Below are 23,216 nucleotides of genomic sequence, written 5' to 3'. Positions count from 1 at the left end.
TTTTTGCTAAACGGATCCGTAGACATATTTATGGAAGACGGTATTGAGATGCAGATTATGTCCGATGCCAAAAGTGTTTTTTTTTTAGTTCCATGAACCTAACACAGTGACACACCTTTGCTATTAATAATTTATTGGAGAAAAATTTCTTCTGGCATCTCAGATGTGGATTGGCAAATAAACTGATTTTTTTATCCACATTTCCCCTTTGACAGACTGTATCGCCAGCTAATGAAAAGAGTTTCATAAATACGACTTCGCTAACATCGGACGACGAAATGATTGACATTACGCCAAATAACGTAAGTAATCCCAACTATCAGTACCACTCGTCTTCGAACGGTGGAGGAGGAGGCAGTCGAGAAGACGGCGTGGGCGAAGAAAGGTTGGGTGCTGCTGGAAGCGGATTGGGAGGAAGCAGCCTGCACACCGGCAGTGATAACAGTGTACGGACATCGCCCACACACAGCCGATTTGGGCGAGATTTTCACTCGGATCATGAAGGTACGTTGGATAAAATAAATTGTACTCATTTTCAACTTGTTAGCTGATTTTAAGTTAGATTGTGCTTGTAGATATTAGCTTAGACAATTGAAAAAAAAATCGATGCATACCATTGTTAATCACCAGTGAGTTGCATGTTGATTATTTTACACAAATGAAACCTGAACACAAAATTTGTAAAACAATATAACAGTATACAAATTTCACATACTTATTTTTGACACTTAAGACCATTAAATCTACATATTTTATTAAATTTATGTAATCTGTCATATAGTTGTAAAGTTGTCTCGTATAACCTGGCCTCACTTGAGAATGGATGGATATACTAATTTGATCTAATTTCTATTAGTTCTGTTAATTTCTCTACAAGGAAACATGTTATAGTCAGACTTGAAAACTTCAAAAATCAAAATTAAGGCATGATGATGAGTCAGATTATGATAAATTCTTTATTCAGACGATGTTTATTTTTTTCTGTCGTAGAATTAATATTGGGCGCGATAAAGTTCACTGGATCTTACTAGTAATACATATCGTTTATGTAGAAATTAAGCCAAAAGCCAACCGAATTAGCACATGATTGGTAAAAAGTTCCATAATCGGATTCACAAATATGACAGAGAAACGTCGATGAACATGTGATAATTGATTCGGTAAGGTTCAGTGAGCAATCCGTACAGCGTGAGGGGTTGAATTTTGCAATCATGGTGCAATCAAAAAACTATATATTTGTTCCAAAATCGAAGGCTCCATGTTTAAAACAGTTAGAGAAAAGTTTTGGGAAAGTTGGTTATTCAATGTTTTGTGTAACGAAAAGGCTATAAATGATTTGTTTATCGGCTTTATCGGTCAGTCCTACTCAAAGTATGAGGGAGTAGATAATCGATAGATAATTGAAAATCAACAGATTGAAAGCCGTTCGCTAGGGCGCGAACAAGTATGAAACAAAAGAGTGAAAGGGTGGTAGGAAGATCATCTATTGAACAGCACACAATCGGAGCGTGAATCTTCTTGGCTAACGTCCTGGTTGTGAACGGCTTGATTAGTGGTATGGAAACATTACATTACATCCATTACAAACACGGTCGTAAAATCTGTTTCAATAATGAAAAGGCTATATATTCACTCCAAAGACGATTTTGTGATAGAAGGCCAGGAGATCTATAGTGTTTATACCAATCGATTCAGCTCGACGAATTGTAGGGGTATGTGGCGGGACTATCATCATCATCATCATCAAAAAGCGGGAAAACCGGGAATTCGGGACATAACCGGGTGAAAAATAATTTTCGTCAAGTTACATTAACAACTCCTCAAAGATTTTAATGAAGTTGATGACTTATGACAAGTAAAGACATTCGACTAAAAGCTCAAAATAATTTACTTATAAATTATTTGATTTTAGTGTGAGGTCAGGGATTGCAGAAATCGCTCTCAATAGATAACGGACAACGATAAAAGAGAGGCAAAAACCTCTTCCAATCATAACAAGCCATGAAAACAAAACTAAAATGACCTATTATGGAGGGGCTAAGCACCGTGTCAAAACGAAATTGATTTGAAAAATTCTTCAAAAGTTACCTGTTGCTCGTTTTCCACTTTGTAGTAGTTGAATAGGATGCTCGTTAACTATAGTTTCGTGAATATTACGTCAATTGTGCTGAACTTATGTTGTTTTGTTTTTATCACAATAAAAACAAACTAGGTACCGCAATAATAGGACGCAGATGCCTATCGTTGCGATATTTTTTGAAGGTCAGTCCTATTGTTGCGGTATTTCATATAATTCTTATGGAGAGCGATACCGCAACAATAGGAACTTAACATTAGGACATACCACAACGATAGGACGTTTTACCCTATCGCACTTGTATACAAGTTGGAAAAAAATCTTATTCGGATAGGCGGCCCCCACCGATGGGGTTTGATAAAACGCGTTGTTCTCGCTCATTTTATGCTGGAACCATATTTTTTTCACACAGCTGTGTAAAACAAGTTGAAATGCATCATCAGAGCCGGTGCCCCGCCATTGGGGCTTATTAAAAGAATTTTATCATGGGTTGTAGCCCCCCGAACCAGTTCATTATCGTAACAGTTACTGAAAAACGTCTCTCACGGTATGCTAGGGTAAAACGACCTATTATGGAGGGGTTAAGCACCGTTTCAAAATAAAATTGATTACAAAAATTCTTCAAAAATTACCTGTTGGTCGAATTCCACATTGTAGTAGTTGAATAGGATGCTCGTTAACTATAGTTTCGTAAATATTACGTGAATTGTGCTGAACTTATGTTGTTTTGTTTTTATCGCAATAAAAACAAACTACCGCAATAACAGGACGCAGTTGCCTATCGTTGCGATATTTTTTGAAGGTCAGTCCTATTGTTGTGGTATTGCATGTAATTCTTATGGAGAGCGATACCGCAACAATAGGACCTTAGCACTACCGCAATAATAGGCTCAAGGGATTCAAATTTTTAACGAAAAATGGTGATTTTTCATCATTTTGAACGGAATTTTGTCAAACAAAAGCTGTTCTAGTCGTTAATTCGAAGAGCTTTAGCGTACCCACAATTGTTTTCAATGGTATTATATCCAGAATGGACTACTTTAACACTACCGCAACATTAGGGCATACCACAACGATAGGACGTTTTACCCTACCTATCGAGAGTGTATACAGACATGATAAGTGAGAGATTTTATCATCCTCCTTTGGATTCCTAAAACCAGTTTGTGTTCTTACTAGATCTTTTTGATATCAATTTCGAGAGACATATATCATACATATTGTGTTATGAGGCAAGCATAGAATCGAATATAGAAATATTCATTCTTGAATGTATTCAACTTAAGCTATTCTTCTAATGTTCAAGCTTGCCTTAAGACGAAATAATTTTTTTTTTAAATTTCATCAATTGCACAGAATTAAAAAAAATAAACATGGGGTTTTTAATACTTCGTTACTTTGTGTGTAATATTTTAAAAATCTAACTATGTTTATTTTAGTACTAGCAGACCCGACGAACTTTGTTTCGCCTAAAATTGATTTATTATCTGATTAATTCTCGAGTTATGAAGAAATTGGTGTTTCATTTGTATGAAAGCCCCCCTTTCCGAAGGAGGGAGGGGTCTCGAATCATCTTAAGAACCTTCCCCGACCCCAAAAACCTCTACATACAAATTTTCACCCCGATCGGTTCAGTAGTTTCGAAGTCTATAAGGTTCAGACAGACAGAAATTCATTTTTATGTATAAAGATTTTTCCACAACTACAGGGCTGGTAGCGACCGATGCAGCTCAAAAAAGTGACTTTAGTGACCAAAACTGACGAAAAAAGGGACCAAATAGTGACTTTCAGTTGCAGAAAAAGTGACCAAATAGTGACTTTCAGTTTCAGTTGCAAGTTCGATGAGACGAAATTAAGCGTTTTTGGGTCGAATGAGAATCATTTTTCACTCACCACTCTTTTGCCTTAGAACGAACTCAGAAGAGAAATGAAAATCGTACACGCTAACTTTTATCTACTCAGAAAAATTGTATTGGCCTTCCTTTTAATCCCACGGAAATTTTATTAAATATCAGTCAAAAACAGTACCCAAAACTATGAGTAGTCCTCCGAGAAAATCAAATTTTTACGCCACTGGAAGTGAGCGAAACATGGTTATCACTAATAAGACCTGTTTTCTTTTCTGAAAAATGATTTCTAGGCAAAAATCTGCGTGAAGGAGCATTCCCTTCACGTGAGAATCAGTGAAAATTAAGTTTTGAACGCTCAACCTTCTGCTTATACTGCAGGACTATGCTCTCTGAACTATTTGAATTTTTTTTCCAAAACACACAGATTTCCCTACTTGCTGTACGTATTCATGAACGATTTTTGCTATGGAATTCGATAGCGCTTGCAATCTTCAATATTGGGGAGACTTGATTCTCTCTCTATAACATCTACTCAATTAATATTTTTTTAGAGCAAACCCTTCATCACATCTGTCAAATCTACAAAAAAAATAGCCGCTTGAGAACAAATTTATATTTTCTTGAATTTGTTTGTCAAACTTCTCAGTCTCAGAATCAAGTGTCCTCATATTGTGACAACAACTCAAAATCCAATTATCCTGAAATTGTGGTGGAATGTTGGCATTTTTATCAGTGGAGATCATTTAGCATATTGACGGCTTGTGCTGTGAAAAAATGATAGCATTTTGTCAATATTAGGGGAAGTTGTTCAAATTTTGCATAAAAACATCTTTAGGAGGGACAAACACAGTAAATAATAGAGTAAATAAGGCTGTCAATCAAAAAATAATTCGCCACATAACGATCATTTGTCTAGAGGATCTATAATAAAAGTACACTCTAACAATACTGCTATAGTTCTCGGTGAAACAGCGGAGAATTAAGTCTCCCAAGGGGTCAAGTCTCCCAAGGAATCAAATCTTCCCACCTTCTCCTACTGTATACAGTTTGAGCTTTAAAACAAAATCGGAATTGGCAGGTCTCCTGCTTGCATGACTGTATACCGATTTATAAATTGTGACGTGAAACACCTTCAATTAGCTACTGGTGAAATGCCAGTAAAAGCAGCGAGTTAAACGGCTGACGAAGTTTCAGCGCGATCATTTTTTAAGATCCGTAATTTTATTTCCGCCAAGATCAAAGCATCATCCGATGGGTACATAAAGTTTTATTTAAAAAAATCTTAGTCAATAGTTTCAAAATAGTTGAAAATAGTGACTTTTTGCGAGAAAAAGTGACTTTAGTGACTTGAGGTCGAAAAAGAGACTTTTAGTTACTTGCCCGAAACAAGTGACCAAGTCACTAAAAAGTGACCCGCTACCAGGCCTGCAACTAACCTAATAATAGAAGAATATGATGGTGAAAAATATACTCTAGGTAATTTTCTAACTTGTTACATACAAAATAAGAAATAAGTTCCAAGACTACCATAAGTACCAAAAATTACAATATTCTAATATTTGATGGGAACGTTTGAACTTTTTGACCATATAGTCAAGGTCAAACTTACCCAGCACATCTCCATTGTCTTCCCTGTCTGGCTTCCCTTGAGCCCGGACGGATGCACAATGCACAGAAATATGACCTGGCAGTTCCGTACTCGGGGCAGTTCCAGACAACGTGGTTTATGTCTTTCTTGATAACATGCACCGCAGCCACAGTGACTGCTGTCTGCAAGCTTTATTCGATAGGAATACGAATTACATAAGTAACGGTTGGACATGAGCCTAGACATTACAATAACAAAGTCTAAACTGATGACCAATTCCTTGAGGCAGGGTTTCTTTAATATCTGTGTAGGGCTTCCATTTTTCCCGGGAATCAACTTCCCGGGAAACGGGAAATGAAATAATAATTTCCCGGGATTTCCCGGGATCCCGGGAAATAAAAAAAACTCTTGGAATTAATTCAAAATCATAGTTTTAATTTTGTGGTAAACTATGGTCTTATATACATTCGAGTCATTCGACATCAGGGAGGCTTGCTATTGTTGTTGTTGAAAGCCTGAGAAAGTTTTTGTTCAGTTCGAAAATCGTTAACTCCTTCTACAAAACGTTCGCCACGTCTCAAGTATCAGCATCTGCTCTGGCTCAAGAGTAAGATCTGCAGTGTCCTGATGAGCTCCACTATGTGCTACTTTCCATTATTTTTTTAAAAACTTTTTCAGGCTGTATCCGCATTTTTTCCAGTTTTTGGACAACGACGGCTTCGAGAGATTCTCTTCTATTATCGCCAAAATATTCCTAACATGAACTATTCTCATACTCGACGACTTAGTGCATAGAATCTTCTGGTCTACTTTGAAGGATGAACCATTTTTATTCATGTACGTCCACTTGAACACATTTTGTATTTCAAGCAGATGAATGAAATATTTGAAATGAGAATTCTTCCATTCGAAATAAAAAAGAGCTCTCAGGTGAGTGCTTGATTGTCGTACTTTAATGATCCTGACTATAACATTTTTTTCAGTCAAACTTTGCTTGAAATGCCGAACAGCACGCATCAAATTGCAAAAGTTCTGCGAGTATTTGTTGTAAGACAGTTGTAATGATCGCATACTAAAGACCTAAAATCTGTTTTTCCATCAAGATCTGTTAGCCCACCAATATTATAAAATACTCAAATGAAATATTTCCGAAATATCGTAAAATACAAACGAGTCTTCGGAATATGAGACTGTTCAGAAATTGAATAAAAAAGGATTGAAGGTCTTAAAAAACCTTTGACAATAATAGGACAAACCTGCCAAAGCGGTCCCTGCTATTGCCTGAATATCTGCGAACATTGGTATCTCTGCTGTTTCACCACAGACACTAAATTTTTATTTCGACTTTACAACGCTTACCGACGTTTGAAACTACTGAATAAATGAACGATAGATACAAACTGGTTCTTTGTCTCGCCTCTCTTCAACACATGTTGGAATGCACCGTATGATTCTGTAACATTTTCAGTTATAACTTGAATTCTTAAACTTCAAAAGTGAAATAAATAGTTAGATGATGCTAGTAAAAAAATGTAATTTATACCCCAAAATCCGTTATCATCAAATTTAAAAAATAAGACAATTATTACAAAATATTTTAGTATGCTCATTTCCCGGAAAATTCGGGAAACTGATACATAAATCCCGGGAATCGGGAATCCCGGGAAATATGATTTCCCGGGAAATCGTTTCCGGGAATGGAAGCCCTATATCTGTGGGAGAACAGAATGTGACCACCAAATCTTCTCCTTCCCATTCTTGTTACCAGCAGCGATTTGCTGACAGACTAGATTATGGTGGCAAAAAGGTGGAAGAAGCACTTTGTGAAACGTTGAAATCGAAGGTGTATTAAGAAACAAAATAAATAAAGGAAGGCCCTATTCCTCTCAGATTATTCGAGCCCCCACTGTCAGCGACCAGCAGCATTCCCAGGCCTTTGTCTGAGTTGGAAGATGGGGTCTTCTGAAATCCTTCGAAAGTGCAGTACCCTGCTTCAATTCATCTGAGGTTGCAAACGAGGTTGACACTTCGTCTGCACTCCGAATATTTGCTTTCGAGCCATCAAGCGTTGCACGTATCAGTCTAATGTTTCGTCTGAAACCCATATTCGGGCATTACCTGCCACAGCTCATTTCTTTTCACTGAATCATACGCTGCTTTGAAATCATTAAACACATGGTGATCAGTCGTTGATCGACCCACACGAAAACCTGTCTGGTATTCGCCGACGAAGGACTCCTCTAGCGGTCTCAGTTTGTTAAGCAGAATACGCAACAGAATTTTAAACTCCGAGTTCAGAAAGATGATTCCTCTGTAATAGGCACACTCTAGCCCAGGGCTGCCCAACGTACGGCCCGCGTGCCGGATGCGGCCCTTGGCTCCATTTTGTGTGGAGAAAAAATACTTCATATGCGGCCCGACAGCCTTTCTATCTGACTCGAAAAGCTCCTTCTGTAGGTTATTTTTAATTATAAGAAATAAATCTGGGCCAGCATGGAGTCGAATAATGCAGTACGGGCCAGTTTTGCTGTTAATGATATTTTTACGATACTGATGAGACCTTTCCAGGACAGATTAGTCTTTAGATTAGAGAGAATTAGCAGTTTTGGTAACAACTACTTCAGGTATATACCTGAGGAAAGCTGTTAAAACCCGTATGAAAGAGCTTCAACTCTTCTTGGAAAACTTAAGGCCTAAACACTTATGCAGTACCGACGATGACGGGAAGGAACACGGGCTTTGTGACACTTGAAAATTAAAGCAATTGTTAATAAGCAACAAAAGTTAATTTGTGATATTTCTTTGCACATTGCATTTTTTACCAAAAAAGATCTATGTGCAAAAACTATCAATATTCGTGACGCAGCGACGCACGTTATTAAAAAATCAACTTTACCTATGCGAGGAAAATTAAGGTGACATGGGAAGCACGAGCAATCATCAAATCGTCATCATTTTCATCATTGAATGCTTAATTTATTTTCTACAACAAATAGGATTTTGAAAAAGTAACACCGGTGCGTGCTTACTCGCAATCTACATGCTGCAGGGTGGCCACTCAATTTCCATTTTGGAATTCCCGGGTTTTTCCCGGTTTTCCAGGTTCAAATTTTGGAACTTTCCCGCCAGAAGTGTATCGAGAAATGAGATTTTCCATTCATTTGACAAATCAATCTGAGGAACAACAATGCTTGTTTTATGCGACATTTTTTTGATCGTATTCCTGATCATGTGACTTGAATTCATCATCAAAATCTATGGAATTGTATTACAATAAGATTATAAAAGTAACAAAGAAGGCCGATGAGCTTCATAAAACATAATCAATTATTGAAAGCACTGATTACAATACATCCTAAATAAATCAAAGAAAACAATAACCATATTGTTAATAAAGCGCCTGTTAAGCAAATTCCGCTGTGACACTTTTTTCAGTAACAGGATGGCAGTCATAAGGCTACCGTTCGTTCCTGCTCTATACGAAGGAGGCCATGGGTTCAATTCCAGATCGTTTCCATCTCTGTCCTATAGGTACCTTCAACTTGACCCTTCTAGCAGTCATTGTTAGAAGTGAATCAAAGTTCATTTCTGCATTCATTTTTTCTTTCCTATCACATTGGCAATACGTGAATTAAGACGAAGTTCTGGTAAGTGCTAGAAGCATGGCTGTCAATTATTTTTCACTGTAATTTTTTACTCGAAAAACTAGCTAGCTCATTTTTTAAATTTGATCCAAATTGTGATTAAAATATAAAGATTTTCAAGCAAAATATTTTTCTTGAAAAAACATTAAAGTATACAAAAGTTCTTCAGAAAAAAAATAACAACTACCGAAAAAAGTTTCACATGAGTATTCATATCATGAAGCACTGCACAATGTGAGTTCATGGCATGCGTATTCCGTTGTTATAAAATTGCTCAAAATAACGCCTTATCAAGTTAAAAAAAATAGCATGGTCTAGGAATTTGAGGTAAGATCGATTTAATAAAAAATAAACGATTTCAAAACATTCATACTTAAAATCGGAACAATTATTTAAAAACAAGACAGCTCAAGAAATATAAGTCAGATTTCTCGGAGAATTTCAAAGCGGATCTCAAAATGTTTGATGTTTTAGGGAAAGCATTTTATGAGAAATGGAGTATTGCTAATGGTTTCACAGACCAACATGTGTCCGAAAAGAATTCATAAATTCAGATATATTTCTAAGACTCCAGTTTGATATCTAAGCTTTAGAATGATTTTTGATATTTTGAAAATTCTGTAGTGCTGATATCCGACCGGGAGCTCGTCCTTCTCAGCAGCTTAGTGTTTTTCAGCTCGTTTAGAGCCTTCTTCACCTCACCCAGCGTTGGTGGTTTAACAGCTTGACCGTCGCCGAATATGTCAACCCAGCTCCTTAAAACGCGGATTTTGTAATTTACAAGGTTTTTGGAATCAACGCGATTTTTTACGCGGATTTTTAGAAAAAGTCGTTTTTTACGGTTTTTCTAGAACAGCGGTTCTCAACCTGGGGTACATGTACCCCTGGGGGTACCTTCGCTGGCCCTAGGGGGTACCTCGGAAAAAGATGCGTAATGGCGGACGTATAACAATTTCAATACAAACTTGTTGGTAAAGTTTCAATAATTTTTGATTCTAAAACTTTGCATTGTACATAACATGAATGGCGATCGATCAAAGACTTTTTAATCCTGATTACCCCAACCAGAAGAGGGGCTTACTTTACTTACTTATGGGTCCTGTACACCTCCGGTGGTGCAAAGGGCCGACTTGAAAGATCTCCATCCTGAGCATTGCCCGGCTATCGCTTTAACCTGTTGCCAGGTTAGATTTCGGTCGACTTCTTTTATTTCTTTATTGAGGCTTCGCCGCCATGAGCCTCTGGGTCTGCCTCTGCTGCGATGTCCCGCTGGGTTCCAGTCTAATGCTTGTTTACAGATTTTGTTTCCGCCCCTACGTAGAGTGTGGCCGACCCAGCCCCACTCCGATCCCGAATTTCTGTTGCTATCAGCCTCTGGTGACAACGACGATGGAGCTCGTTGTTTGAGATCCAGTTGTGAGTAGAGATGTCGTAAAATCCCGATTAATCGATTAGTTACTAATCGATTACTCTTGATTCTTGTCGATTATTGAATCGATTAATCATTGTATAGTAATCGATTCCAAATTAATCGATTATCACAACGATGAATCGATTAATCGAAATAATCAATTATTTTTCGACGTCCTTATGATGTCGTAAAATTCTGATTAATCGATTAGTAACTAATCGATTACTCACGATTCCTCTCGATTATTGAATCGATTAATCGTTGGGTAATAATCGATTCAAAATTAATCGATTATCACAACGATGAATCGATTAATCGAAGTAATCGATTAATTTGCGACATCTCTAGTTGTGAGGCCACCAGGCCCGAATTATATACCGCAGGCATCTGTTAATGAACACCTGCAGCCGTTGAGTGTTCTCCACTGATACACACCATGTTTCGCTAGCGTATAACAGCACAGATTTCACGTTAGAGTTGAAAATTCGTATTTTGGTGCGTTCTCTTATCTGCCTGTTTTTCCAGATATTTCTTAAACTCGCAAAGGCAGCCCTTGCTTTCTTTATCCGTGCGCCTATGTCGATCTTGGTACCGCCGTCTGACGCCATTTGGCTACCAAGATATTGGAAGCTTTCAACATTCTCCACTGGTTGCCCGGCTACTGTGAAACTGGGAGGAGTTACCGTGTTTACATCCAACGATTTGGTTTTGTTGACGTTGATGACTAAACCTGCCGAAGAGGAGCGCTCGTTGAGCTTACTCTGCATATCAGAGCGCCGTTGCGCGAGGAGTACAACATCATCCGCCAATTAGAAGTCATTTAGGTGCTCCATGGTTATAGGCTGCCATAACAGCCCGCGGTTTGGTTCACGATCAATCGAATCTACCAGAATCTTGTCGATTACGATGAGGAACAGTAACGGTGATAGAATACATCCTTGCATACATCCAGAATACATACACCAGCTACGACCCGGATAGGGTCGGACAAGACCCCATTGTGCAGCACTCTACACGAGAAGGCCTCGTACTGTGCCTCGATGAGGCCGATGATTTTCTCAGGAACTCCCTTGCGTAAAAGAAGGGCTGTGAGACAAAATAAACAAAGGGACAAAGCGTAGAATAGAAATCTTCAATGTAATCCACCTGCTCGAGACAAAATGTTGAATAATATGTTAAGAATATGTTTCAGATCTGTAATATAGAATCTAAAGGTTCGAAAGACTTCATTCGAGACACATGAAGGCATTTTTCTGAAAGGCTCAATAGCTTCGTTGCAAAAGACTTGGAAGCTTCCTTCCAAGCAGCTGGTGAGCCTCCTTTCGAAAGGCTCAAGAGCCTCCTTTCAAGAGGCTTAAAAGCCTTCTATCAAGGGGCTCGGAAGCCTGCTTTCAAGAGGCTCGGAAGCCTCCTTTCAAGAGGCTCGGAAGCCTTCTTTCAAGAGGCTCGGAAGCCTTCTTTCAAGAGGCTCGGAAGCCTCCTTTCAAGAGGCTCGGAAGCCTCCTTTCAAGAGGCTCGGAAGCGAGTAATTGCGGAAGGAAGTAATTGCGGATAAATCACACTCATCCATATTCTTTTTCCTCAAGCACGTACTTTATGTTGTAGCCCACAGCATCGAAGTGTGTTTGTTTACCTGCCGATGGAATCTCCAGGAATTTCGACGGGAATCCTCCAAGCATACCGAAGTGAACCTTCAGGGATTTCAAATTTTCCCGGGATGTCGACGGGAATGTTTCAGGGATTCCAATGAAAATCTTCTAGATATCTTCCATCCTCCAGTAATACTGACGGGAATATTCCAGGAATTTGAACAGGATTGGACGTTCCAGGATGCTCCAGGAATTTGGACGGGAAAGTTCCAGAGTATCCGGCGGAAATGTTTCATGGATTCCAATGAGAATCTTCTTCTTATTCTTCTTCTTATTGGCATTACATCCCCACACTGGGACAGAGCCGCCTCGCAGCTTAGTGTTTATTAAGCACTTCCACAGTTATTAACTGCAAGGTTTCTAAGCCAGGTTATCATTTTTGCATTAGTATCCAGCTTTTTACGCAGGCCAAGGCATAAATTTTGAATCACCCCTATCTGACGTTTGAGGTGTCCACTATAATTTTTATAATTTGATCAAAGTATGCTTTGTTATGTTGAACAATGTTGATTGCACATGGAAACGATGGAAACGTCAACATGTTTATCTAACATTTTTAAAAACGATTTCACTAGTTTAGCTTTTCTGAAAATTTTCTATTTTTCAGACAATTCAAGAGCTGCTGTCGGTTGAGTGTGTTATTCAACACGCCTAGAGGCAACGAGACCATTGATTATATATGCAAGGATGAGACAATTATAGGTTTTTGAGGTGCTCTGGCGGGCAATTGAGGTGCGCTCGAAATATCGTAATGTGGCTTCCACCTACGGCTTATCCAGCAAAAAGTTGTTTCAGCTTCACCTTGCCAGACAGATAATTTTCCTTACCATCAGCCTCTTCCTGACGATTGTGATGAGAGTTTCTCCGTTCCAGCACGGTGAATCGATCTACCAACAGATCTACTGCATTCTGTCCCACTCAAAGCATTTCTAAAACTGTTCATTATTTGATGTCACTGGCGACGCGGGATTCATAGATGGCCACTGAGTGTGATTCCTCTGAGCGATACCTCTCTGTGAATACCACTTGTCTTAAGATTCGGCATCAACTGCTGAACATGGAGACCTGACTCATACATAAACTGTGAGAACGTTGAACGACAGAGTGGCAATTTATTGGGTTTCGGAATTGATATGAGTCCAAATGACATGAGGATCGATTTATACTTTTTGTTCGTAAGTGTTCCACTAGCACGGATTATGAATAGCACCAGCACATTTCACGTCTTGCCGCTCTATTGCTTTGTTTCGACACATTTGATTTCCATTGAAATACCAAAAAATGAACATGTTCATCTTTGTTTATATTCAAATGAATTAAATAAATGATCAACTCGCATTCAACTCAAGCGACTTGCTCAACTTTTAAGATGTACGAGTAAAGGATGCCTCGTGGGGATTGGAGGGATTGAAGTCGCAAAATAAGCACATTAAAAAGAGCAAATTACTTAAGAGTTTTTGAGTGAACAATTGTTGTCTCATGGTAAAAATCCTTCATAACCCCCTCCATCATAAGTTATACAGTTTGTGAGCTCAAAGCAATGATTCGTGCAGTCTTAATGCTGTGAGAAAAGTATAATTCGGTTATGCGTTTTCTTCAATGCATCTCATTCTGCAATTAATTTCTTTTGTTGGACTAGAAATGTGTAAAATATAAAATATGGTATTATTCTGGTATTAATCAAACTAATGTACCTCTGCATGTGAAAATGTATGACAGGTTGCCAAACAAATAAGATTCTACGGCTACTATGATGCTGTTATAAAATCTGTACACAGTATATGTCATGATTGAGGGGTGATCACATAGTTTATGGCTAGCGTAAAAAGCTGGTATCATGAGGCTGATACTTTTATACATACGATGATACTTTTATGCCCAGGGAAGTCGGGACAATTTCCAATCCGTAAATTGCCTAGACCGGCACCGGGAATCGAACCCAGCCACCCTCAGCATGGTCTTGCTTTGTAGCCGCGCGTCTTACCGCACGGCTAAGGAGGGCCCACAAGAGAAGCTTCTAGAGATTCCGAATGAAATCCTTCAGGAGTTCCGATGAGAATATTCCAGGAAATCCAACGGGAATGATCCGGGAGTTCCAATGGGAATGTTCCAGAGGTTCCGTCGGAAATCCTCCAGGATTTCCAACGTGAATGTTCCAGAGCTTTCGTAGGCAATGTTCCAGGTATGTAGAAGCAAATCGTCGGAGGATTCCGAAGAAATCTGTCGAGGGATCCCGAAGCAAATCGTCGAGGGACGAGGTTGTCTGGCGTTGTATCCATGCCGCTGACAAGCAGCATGGCATTGGCGTTCAACATCGAATCGCGGGTATGCAAACATCACATGCTCTGCCAATTGGGTCCTAAAATGAAGAATCGATATTCGATTTTCTCTCAGGGAACGATGAAGCTTATCAAACTGAACGCGTCAGTTTTTCTTCCGACTCGAAATTCGAAAAGAACATGGTTTAATTTGAAATTTAAAGATAGATGAAAAATGCTTCCTCGACATTTTTTCAATTTATTACAAAAAATATTTAAAAACCTGTCTTGTTGTACGGATAATTTGCAGACACCCTGTAAATAGCGGGAATGAAAAGAATGGCTCGGGAAAAAAAAAATACAAAGAAGTACAGTTCAATCTGATATAAGACCTTATATACAGAGTTGGCCTTAGTCTTCAAAGTTAGATTAATAAATAATTGCATATGGTGCATGGTCCGCCGTGCGGCGTAGTTTAATCTTGCAGGTATCATATGACCGTTGGACGGTGGCTATATCCGGATGATGCTTCTTATCCTATTGATGAATTGCTTCGTGTCTTTGGCCTTCCAATCTCCTTGGAATACAATGGAGCTTGGTCTACTTAAAATCCTTTAACAGTTTACGAAACATTTTTACTTTCAAAATTGTCCACCGTGTACTTTTCCCACGATCTTTGAAGGCTTGAAAAGGCTTCTTGTTTTGATGGTATGTTTAAAACAACTGAACATGTTGGAGTAAAAGTGTGTGGGCGACAATTTTCTGAATATTCTAAGGATTCATTAACATAAGGAAATATTTCTCTGAAAGCATTAACGTTCTCATAGAAAAGTATTGAAGTATTGAAATTCCCGTTTTTTAGTGACTACCCGTTATTACCCAAAAGGCCAAGGTTTATCGGAAAGCATTACAAATAAGGGTCATTAGGGACCGTTCAAAAATTACGTCCAAGGTTTCAGGGGGGGAGGGGGGTCAGAGTTTTGTGACAGTTTGTGACAGGGGGAGGGAGGGGGGTTCGTCTTATGTGACGTCCATCCACAAGAAAAAAATACTGAAAGCATTTTAAGAACAACTTGCATTTTAAAAACATATTCAAACTGTTAGTAAGGGACATAACTCATTATGTTATTGTAAAAATATTGTACGAAAAAGAGAAACCAAAATAATCTCCAAAATAAAAATGACACATGTACGTACAGGGGAGGGGGAGTCAATGATTTGTGACAGTTTGTGACAGGAGGGGGGAGGGGGGTTGAAAATGCCGAAAAACGATGGACGTAATTTTTGAACGATCCCTTAGAGTAAATCGAGGTTTTGCAGCTTCGTGCAGTGAACTAATCCACCTTTGCACGATTCCCCAGAAAGCTCTACGATTTGTGCCAAAATTTCAGCGCAATCCGTCCATACTGAACCGAGATATTGAATTTACTCGCCTTATGAACAATTTTTTACCCATCGTGCACTGCTTCAACACGTTACGTTGATCATAAGACTTCTAGCGATCAACTTCTAAAACATCTACATTAACCTTACCAATATGTTATAGAATGAAATACTGTCGAAGCTGTCATCTCCTCTAATTCCTATATGAATTTCATAACAGATTATGTAGCAGCAGTATCCTTTTCCAGCACGGTAGAAGGTAACTTTGCTTCATTTGTAAATATAAACCATGCCAAGAAATTCAAATTCACGCATTTGTTTATAACCGTCATAATTTTGCCTTCATACGTTTGAGTGCTAATAGCATGCTGAGGTTTGAAAGAAAACATAATTAGAAGCATCTTATGAATTCAATCTTTCATTATTGCCACCAGGTGTCTCGTTTTCCGGAATGACCGACAACAGTGACGATATACCTGGCATAGGCCAGTATGAAGATTTTCACACGATCGACTGGCAGCGAGATATAGCCCGAGACCGAATGCGACACCGATACATTGTTAAAAAACGACAGGACTCCTTTTGGGATCTATTAAAAGTAAGATAAATGTGTCATGTATAATTTAATACTATAGCGTATTTCTTTATGACTTTATTTTAGGGAGCTCACGATGCGTCATCTGGATGGGTTTGTGTCCTATTGGTAGGATTATTTACCGGATGTGTGGCCGGTGTGATCGATATCGGTGCCAGTTGGATGACAGATCTGAAATTCGGTATATGTCCACAAGCATTCTGGTTGAACCGGGAACAATGCTGTTGGTCATCCAATGAAACAAGCTTCGTCAATGGGAACTGTTCGCAGTGGTACACATGGTCCGAGATAATCACGTCATCACGCGAGGGCTTCGGAGCCTATATCATATCATATTTTTTCTACATTGCGTGGGCTATGCTGTTTGCGTTGTTAGCAGCATCTCTGGTGCGAATGTTTGCTCCTTATGCATGTGGTTCCGGTATACCGGAAATAAAAACCATCCTTTCCGGATTCATCATTCGGAGCTACTTGGGCAAGTGGACGCTCATCATAAAGTCCGTCGGTTTGATACTATCCGTATCGACGGGCCTGAGCTTAGGAAAGGAAGGTCCAATGGTGCACATAGCGAGCTGTATAGGTAATATATTATCGTATCTGTTTCCAAAGTATGGAAGGAACGAGGCGAAGAAGCGTGAAATAATATCCGCAGCTGCGGCAGCTGGTGTATCCGTTGCCTTCGGAGCGCCTATTGGCGGAGTATTATTCAGTTTAGAAGAAGTTTCATATTACTTCCCACTGAAAACGCTATGGCGATCGTTCTTTTGTGCATTAATTGCTGCGTTTATTCTGCGGTCGATCAACCCGTTCGGTAACGAACACTCTGTGCTGTTCTACGTGGAGTACAACAAACCTTGGATATTCTTTGAATTGGTGCCTTTCATTGGACTTGGAATAATTGGGGTATGTATCTATTTGTGTATCAATTCCAGGTCAAAATTTCGAAATATTTTTATGAAGGGTTATTGAACAATGAAATGATTTGATTTGATTTTCCACAATACATTTGAAAAATGCATTGGAAGCAACAATTTTACACTTTTTATACCTGATTTAATATCGATTTTTTCAAAACATTATTGGTACTTGTCAGTGATAATAGCTAAAAGACATCAAATTGTAAAAAAAATGTATTTAATGTCCAAACCGAGTGATCAATACTCGGAATATAGGCAATTAAAATAACCTTAATTGAATATGTTTATTTGTTTGTAATTCGACATGGCTAAAATTTCCGGAGACGAGCTAGCCTAGAGCTGAGAGTCTCCTTAATAAAGACAATAAAAAAAACATGGCTGAAACAATAAGATAAAATAGTAGTACCATTATGCGATTATGTCAATCATATTCGTGTTATTCAACCAAACCAACACTTTTGTATGTTTTGAATAAACATGAAAGGCGAATTTTACAATTTCAGACGAATCCGATTTATTCGAAACTTTTGCTGATTTGATTTTGCTGTTGATAAGCTTTCGTTCGAAGGTGCATTTGACCATAAATAAAACTATGGGTGATAGTTTCATTGATATTGTATACATATCTAACGTTAACTTACTAACAATTTGATTAAGTGACTTGGAATCAGCCCTATAATTTGTTTTGGTTTCTATAGTTAATGTTGCCATTATCATTATTTTAGGGCGTGATCGCAACACTCTTCATCAAAGCCAATCTCTGGTGGTGCCGTTTCAGGAAGTTCAGCAAGTTGGGACAGTATCCCGTAACCGAAGTGTTGGTAGTTACATTCATCACCGCTGTTATAGCTTACCCGAATCACTACACGCGGATGAACACAAGCGAATTGATCTATTTGCTGTTCAGTCAGTGTGGCATTTCGAACAGGGATTATTTGTGGTAAGTGGCAATCGAACAAAATCTTCTCATCACATAATTTAACGTGAACGTGTTCACAGCGATTACAATCGTAACTTCACCGATGTCAACTCAGCTATTGAAATCGCGGCAGCTGGGCCTGGAGTCTACAAAGCGATATGGCTATTAACATTGGCCCTCGTGATGAAATTAGTTATGACCATTTTTACATTTGGTATGAAAGTCCCTTGTGGATTGTTCATTCCATCACTTGCATTAGGAGCTATTATGGGTCGCATCGTTGGAATTGGTAGGTTTCGACTAATAGGAAGAATTATGCATTTTGTCATATTTTTTTATTTATAGGAATGGAACAACTGGCTTACCATTATCCCAAGATTTGGATTTTCTCCGGAGAATGCTCAACGGGTGATGATTGCATCACACCGGGATTGTATGCTATGGTAGGAGCCGCTGCAGTGCTGGGAGGTGTGACCAGAATGACAGGTGTGTGCTTTATTGATTCTACCAGATGAGACATGGTACATCATATTACTTAAAGCTCAATTCGACACGGTTGTTTCATAAGGGCCAATGTCGCAAACGTAAACAATGCCTTTTCCTGCAAATTCCTCAACAACTAGGACCGCTCCCAGCTAACAACTACTTGGAACTGGTGGCGCTCCGCGCCTTCTATCCAGCGGAAGTGGAAAATACCGCTTGAAGTCTCTAATCTTCCTGAAATCAGCAGGAGAAGTCAATGTTTACGTTTGCGACTTTCGCCCTTTTGAAACAACAATGTCGAATTGATCTAGTCAACTTTATAAAAAAAGATTGAGATAACATGCTCATTAACTGCAAATAGAATAATTATATTATGCTTATAAATATTCGCAAAACAGTTCCATGACAATTTTCACCAAGTTGAGCAAATAGATGTTAAAGTTTACAAACTCTTTTTACGTGCAGACATTCCAAAAATTCTAATATTATAATGCATTGCTACAAAAACAGTATGAGAAATATAATCATGTTTAATTTGAGGTACTGTTATGCTAATAACTTTTAAATTATGATAACAAGAATGGGTTTTGAACATAGCTTATTAATTTATCAGTTTTTCTAAACAGCAAGCATAGGACTTTTGTGTGATTTGGGGCATCAGTATTGTTATATGTCTCATATGCTCTTTTCTTTTTATTTCCCTTGTTTGTCCTACAGTTTCTCTTGTTGTCATTATGTTCGAACTCACCGGAGGAGTGCGGTATATCGTTCCACTCATGGCAGCGGCAATGGCATCCAAATGGGTGGGAGATGCTCTCGGCAGACAGGTAAACAAAATATAATTTATTCTAAATAGTATTAATTTCTATTTAAAAAAAATGTCAATTTCAGGGTATTTATGATGCACACATTGCACTCAATGGTTATCCGTTCTTGGACAGTAAAGACGAATTTCAGCATACGACCTTAGCTGCCGATGTCATGCAACCAAAGTAAACATATAACATTTGCTATTTAACAGTATAATACGTAAAACCTTCCTTGCAACAGGCGGAATGAAACATTATCGGTTATTACTCAGGACTCAATGACGGTGGACGACATCGAGACCTTACTCAAAGAGACTGAACATAACGGCTATCCCGTAGTTGTTTCCAAAGAGAATCAATATCTCGTAGGATTTGTCTTGAGAAGGGATCTCAATCTTGCGATAGGTATGTTAAAGAACAAACGAACAAACAATGAATTTAGAATCTAAAACATATTTGTTGAAGAACCATGGACTATTAGGTTGCTGGTTGTCTAACGAATATATTTTTTTTTTTCATAACATGCAGCAAATGCCAGGCGGATGATTGACGGCATTGCGGGGCAATCACTGGTGATATTTACATCAGCGCAACCGGTTCAAAATCTCGGACCATCGCCGCTGAAGCTTAAGAAAATTCTAGACATGGCACCCATTACCGTGACCGATCAAACTCCAATGGAAACCGTCGTTGACATGTTCCGCAAACTTGGATTGAGACAAACGCTGGTGACGCATAATGGGTATGTTCATTAATAAATGTTTTGTTCGATAAGCCGATCTCTATTTTTTCTTCAATTCAGACGACTACTGGGTGTGATAACCAAAAAAGATGTCCTGCGCCACGTCAAGCAGATGGACAACGAGGATCCTAATACGGTTTTGTTCAATTAGTAAAATTGGCTTCCAGTAACACCTCCCCACTTGAGTCCTACTTAAAACTACGAATTTGTAGCTAATCATTTCGTTTTACCTACATCGTTTATATTTATTTAGAGCACACATTATCCAAATAGGACCTTTTCCCAGAAAGTGATGAATGGTTGCAATAAAAATTGAACAAATAACATAAAAAGATATTCACTGGATACAACAGGAACCAAGTTTTATTATTGATACTGATATTTTTATAGTTTAATTTAGAATCAGTTAAAATTTACCCAAGCATAGAAAATGAAGAGCGTCATATGATATATATTATACAGTTCTGTTATCGGATTTATAGTATACACATTGAATTTTTTCAATATAATATATGATTTATTAGAGCAAAGGTAAATTGTTTCGATCAATTAATTTAGGCTGTTTTTGAGTATTAGAAACAAATGAAATCATTAAAGTAACTGAATTGTAAAAATTTTATACAGCGTTATCCCATTTTTGTATTGTATATTGAATGAAAAAGCAAGCTTCTATAGTGAACGATTCTGATAGCTTACCGCAATACTCGTGTCGTTATCAGTAGCAATCGTTATCTATAGAAGGATAAGAAGTTAGCTTTACATAAGGAAATCCAGCCAAGCCAACAGCAGCATAACTCATTGAAAAATAAATAAATTGTATATTTATGTAACAAAACCAGCCTACTTTTATTTATACGGAAATCCATTGAACATTGATCAACCTAGTAACAGTACATTCCTCGTACATTTTTTGCTCATAGTTCATTATCAACAGGAAACAATGGGACATGATTCTGTGTCGAATGCTACTTGTTTTTTTTTTTTTTTTTTCGAGAGTTGGCCAGTTGTAGTCTTAATAGACTGGTATCTCGGCTGGGCTCTCCATGTGATACACAATACTAGCAGACGACTCAAGCTATGTTGCTCACTAGGTCACTGCGGCCTGGGTTTGTATTGTGATCATACCGATACATTATTCTTTCTATCTACAGTCTGTCAATTATAAACCGAACAAATAATGGAAGCTCAACATGTACATAGATGTTTTCTGAATAAGTAGTTAACATGTAAATTGAATTATTAGTTACTTGGAGCCGACATTCAATACCTAATAGTAGTCTATGTTGACAACGGGTGGTACTGTTGCCATTTCCAAGTAACAATTTCGAATAAAGATGTAATGATATCATTCTGGTAGGGTAGTTTCAAAATAGATTAATTTAAGTACTATTGTAATAAATGGACACATTGAAGAGCTTCCCTTATTTTAACACGGTTGAGTATCGGATGTTTGTCAATACGTCGTCGAGTTAATTGTATCCTATCAGTCACAGTAATGTCATATGTTAAAGTTTCAGTAGTCTAATAGTGATCATTATACAAAATTTCTGTCCAGTTGTTCCGTAATTGCTTTTTTTGGTCAAGTTCTATTCCCTTTTCTAATATTCAAACCTTTATTATTTATTAAAATAATGAGGTCTAAAATTCAGTTATTCAGATTCAGGGTATACAATATTCAATATAATAGTGGATGAACGCATCATATGGTCTATCCTCATTTCCGTAAGTGGTCAAGTTATTAGTCTTGTAGCAATAATAGTGGTACTAGTTATTCTCTATCTTGTGAGTGCAATGGTCTCAATTAATTATTCTAAACAGAACTCTGTCTCTTGTCTTTCTGTCCACCGATGGTCATGTATTTATTTTCGTTTTTTATTATTTATTTGATATCTTTAAATTTCAGTCATTTATTTTACTATCGGTCATTTATTTTATTATAAGGTAAAGGTCAGCGAATTTGTCTTAATACGAGAAACACTAAGTCATGTTCCCTATATATCCGCTAATTTCTCTAACTAACCTAATAGAAGGAAGAGAGAAACAGTTTTTTGCGTTGATCCATGCAGCTAGAGAGACTAAAATAAAAAGATTATCGAGAAGATATAATAGATACATTCACTATCTCCAATGCCAAATTAGTAAATTTACAAATTCTACTTTTCACTACTAAAATTCTACTTCAGCTATACGGGTACAAAATGAATTATTGTTAGCTACTACTACAAGTATAAATAGATGTATGCTATTTGGATAAGCGTTTGTTTCAGGGTCTTGATAGTATTAGAGTTATGTTAGTTAGACCCCTACTGAGCCCTGCCGGCACCTCCAAATTTACCAATAGGCAGTTGTTGTTAGATCGTGCGACACTAACCATTAGTTAACTTGGAGGCATGGTACCTCAAGTGTTTGGTATAACTGTTGACCTTATTTAAGTAAGATGTGATAAAAGTTTCTCTACGGAGCTTATTTTCAAACCATTACCATTAAAATAACGATATTCTTGAGAAGGAGATATAAAAATGGAAAAATATCTTAATTTTTTTAATTTAGTGTTGAACTTAACCTTTGTTTGAAAAAAGCACTCTATTAAACAACAAAAATAAAAATAAAATAAAAATCTTTTTAAGACACTTGAAATATCAACGTCAAGCCCCTTATCCATGGACAGGGATTTTTTGCTCATAGTTCATTATCAACAGGAAACAATGGGACATGATTCTGTGTCGAATGCTACTTGTTGCGTGCAAATCGGTTAAAGATAAGTGTCTGAAAATGGGTGACATTTTTACTAGCACTACGAGATGGACGCTTGTGACATGTGACAGTGATGTTTCCCGTGATGTGAAAAGACGTATTACTGCTGCGAATAGGTTGCAGCAATACGGATTACG

The 23,216-nt window shown here is 37.9% G+C and overlaps 1 protein-coding gene across 11 annotated transcripts in view; it reads left to right on the top strand.

The window, feature by feature from the left end:
• LOC134211110 (H(+)/Cl(-) exchange transporter 5) overlaps positions 1–21,160 on the top strand; it is a 35,596-nt gene extending 14,436 nt beyond the window's left edge. For 10 of the 11 annotated variants that reach the window (XM_062687739.1, XM_062687738.1, XM_062687735.1 and 7 more), the window contains 12 exons: positions 216–504; positions 16,081–16,119; positions 16,295–16,458; positions 16,522–17,358; positions 18,098–18,312; positions 18,372–18,580; positions 18,637–18,777; positions 19,492–19,601; positions 19,666–19,766; positions 19,825–19,988; positions 20,112–20,325; positions 20,386–21,160. In XM_062687739.1, the coding sequence (XP_062543723.1) occupies positions 216–504; positions 16,081–16,119; positions 16,295–16,458; positions 16,522–17,358; positions 18,098–18,312; positions 18,372–18,580; positions 18,637–18,777; positions 19,492–19,601; positions 19,666–19,766; positions 19,825–19,988; positions 20,112–20,325; positions 20,386–20,476 (2,574 nt within the window). In that variant the 3' untranslated portion in view covers positions 20,477–21,160. The remainder of the gene's footprint in view (positions 1–215; positions 505–16,080; positions 16,120–16,294; positions 16,459–16,521; positions 17,359–18,097; positions 18,313–18,371; positions 18,581–18,636; positions 18,778–19,491; positions 19,602–19,665; positions 19,767–19,824; positions 19,989–20,111; positions 20,326–20,385) is intronic. The other variant, XM_062687740.1, reaches the window with a different exon arrangement.
• The last annotated feature ends 2,056 nt before the right edge of the window (positions 21,161–23,216 follow it).

This window comes from Armigeres subalbatus, chromosome 2, assembly GCF_024139115.2.
Source record: "Armigeres subalbatus isolate Guangzhou_Male chromosome 2, GZ_Asu_2, whole genome shotgun sequence".
NCBI classification, from domain to species: Eukaryota; Metazoa; Arthropoda; class Insecta; order Diptera; family Culicidae; genus Armigeres; species Armigeres subalbatus.
This window is presented reverse-complemented; position numbering and strand designations above follow the sequence as displayed.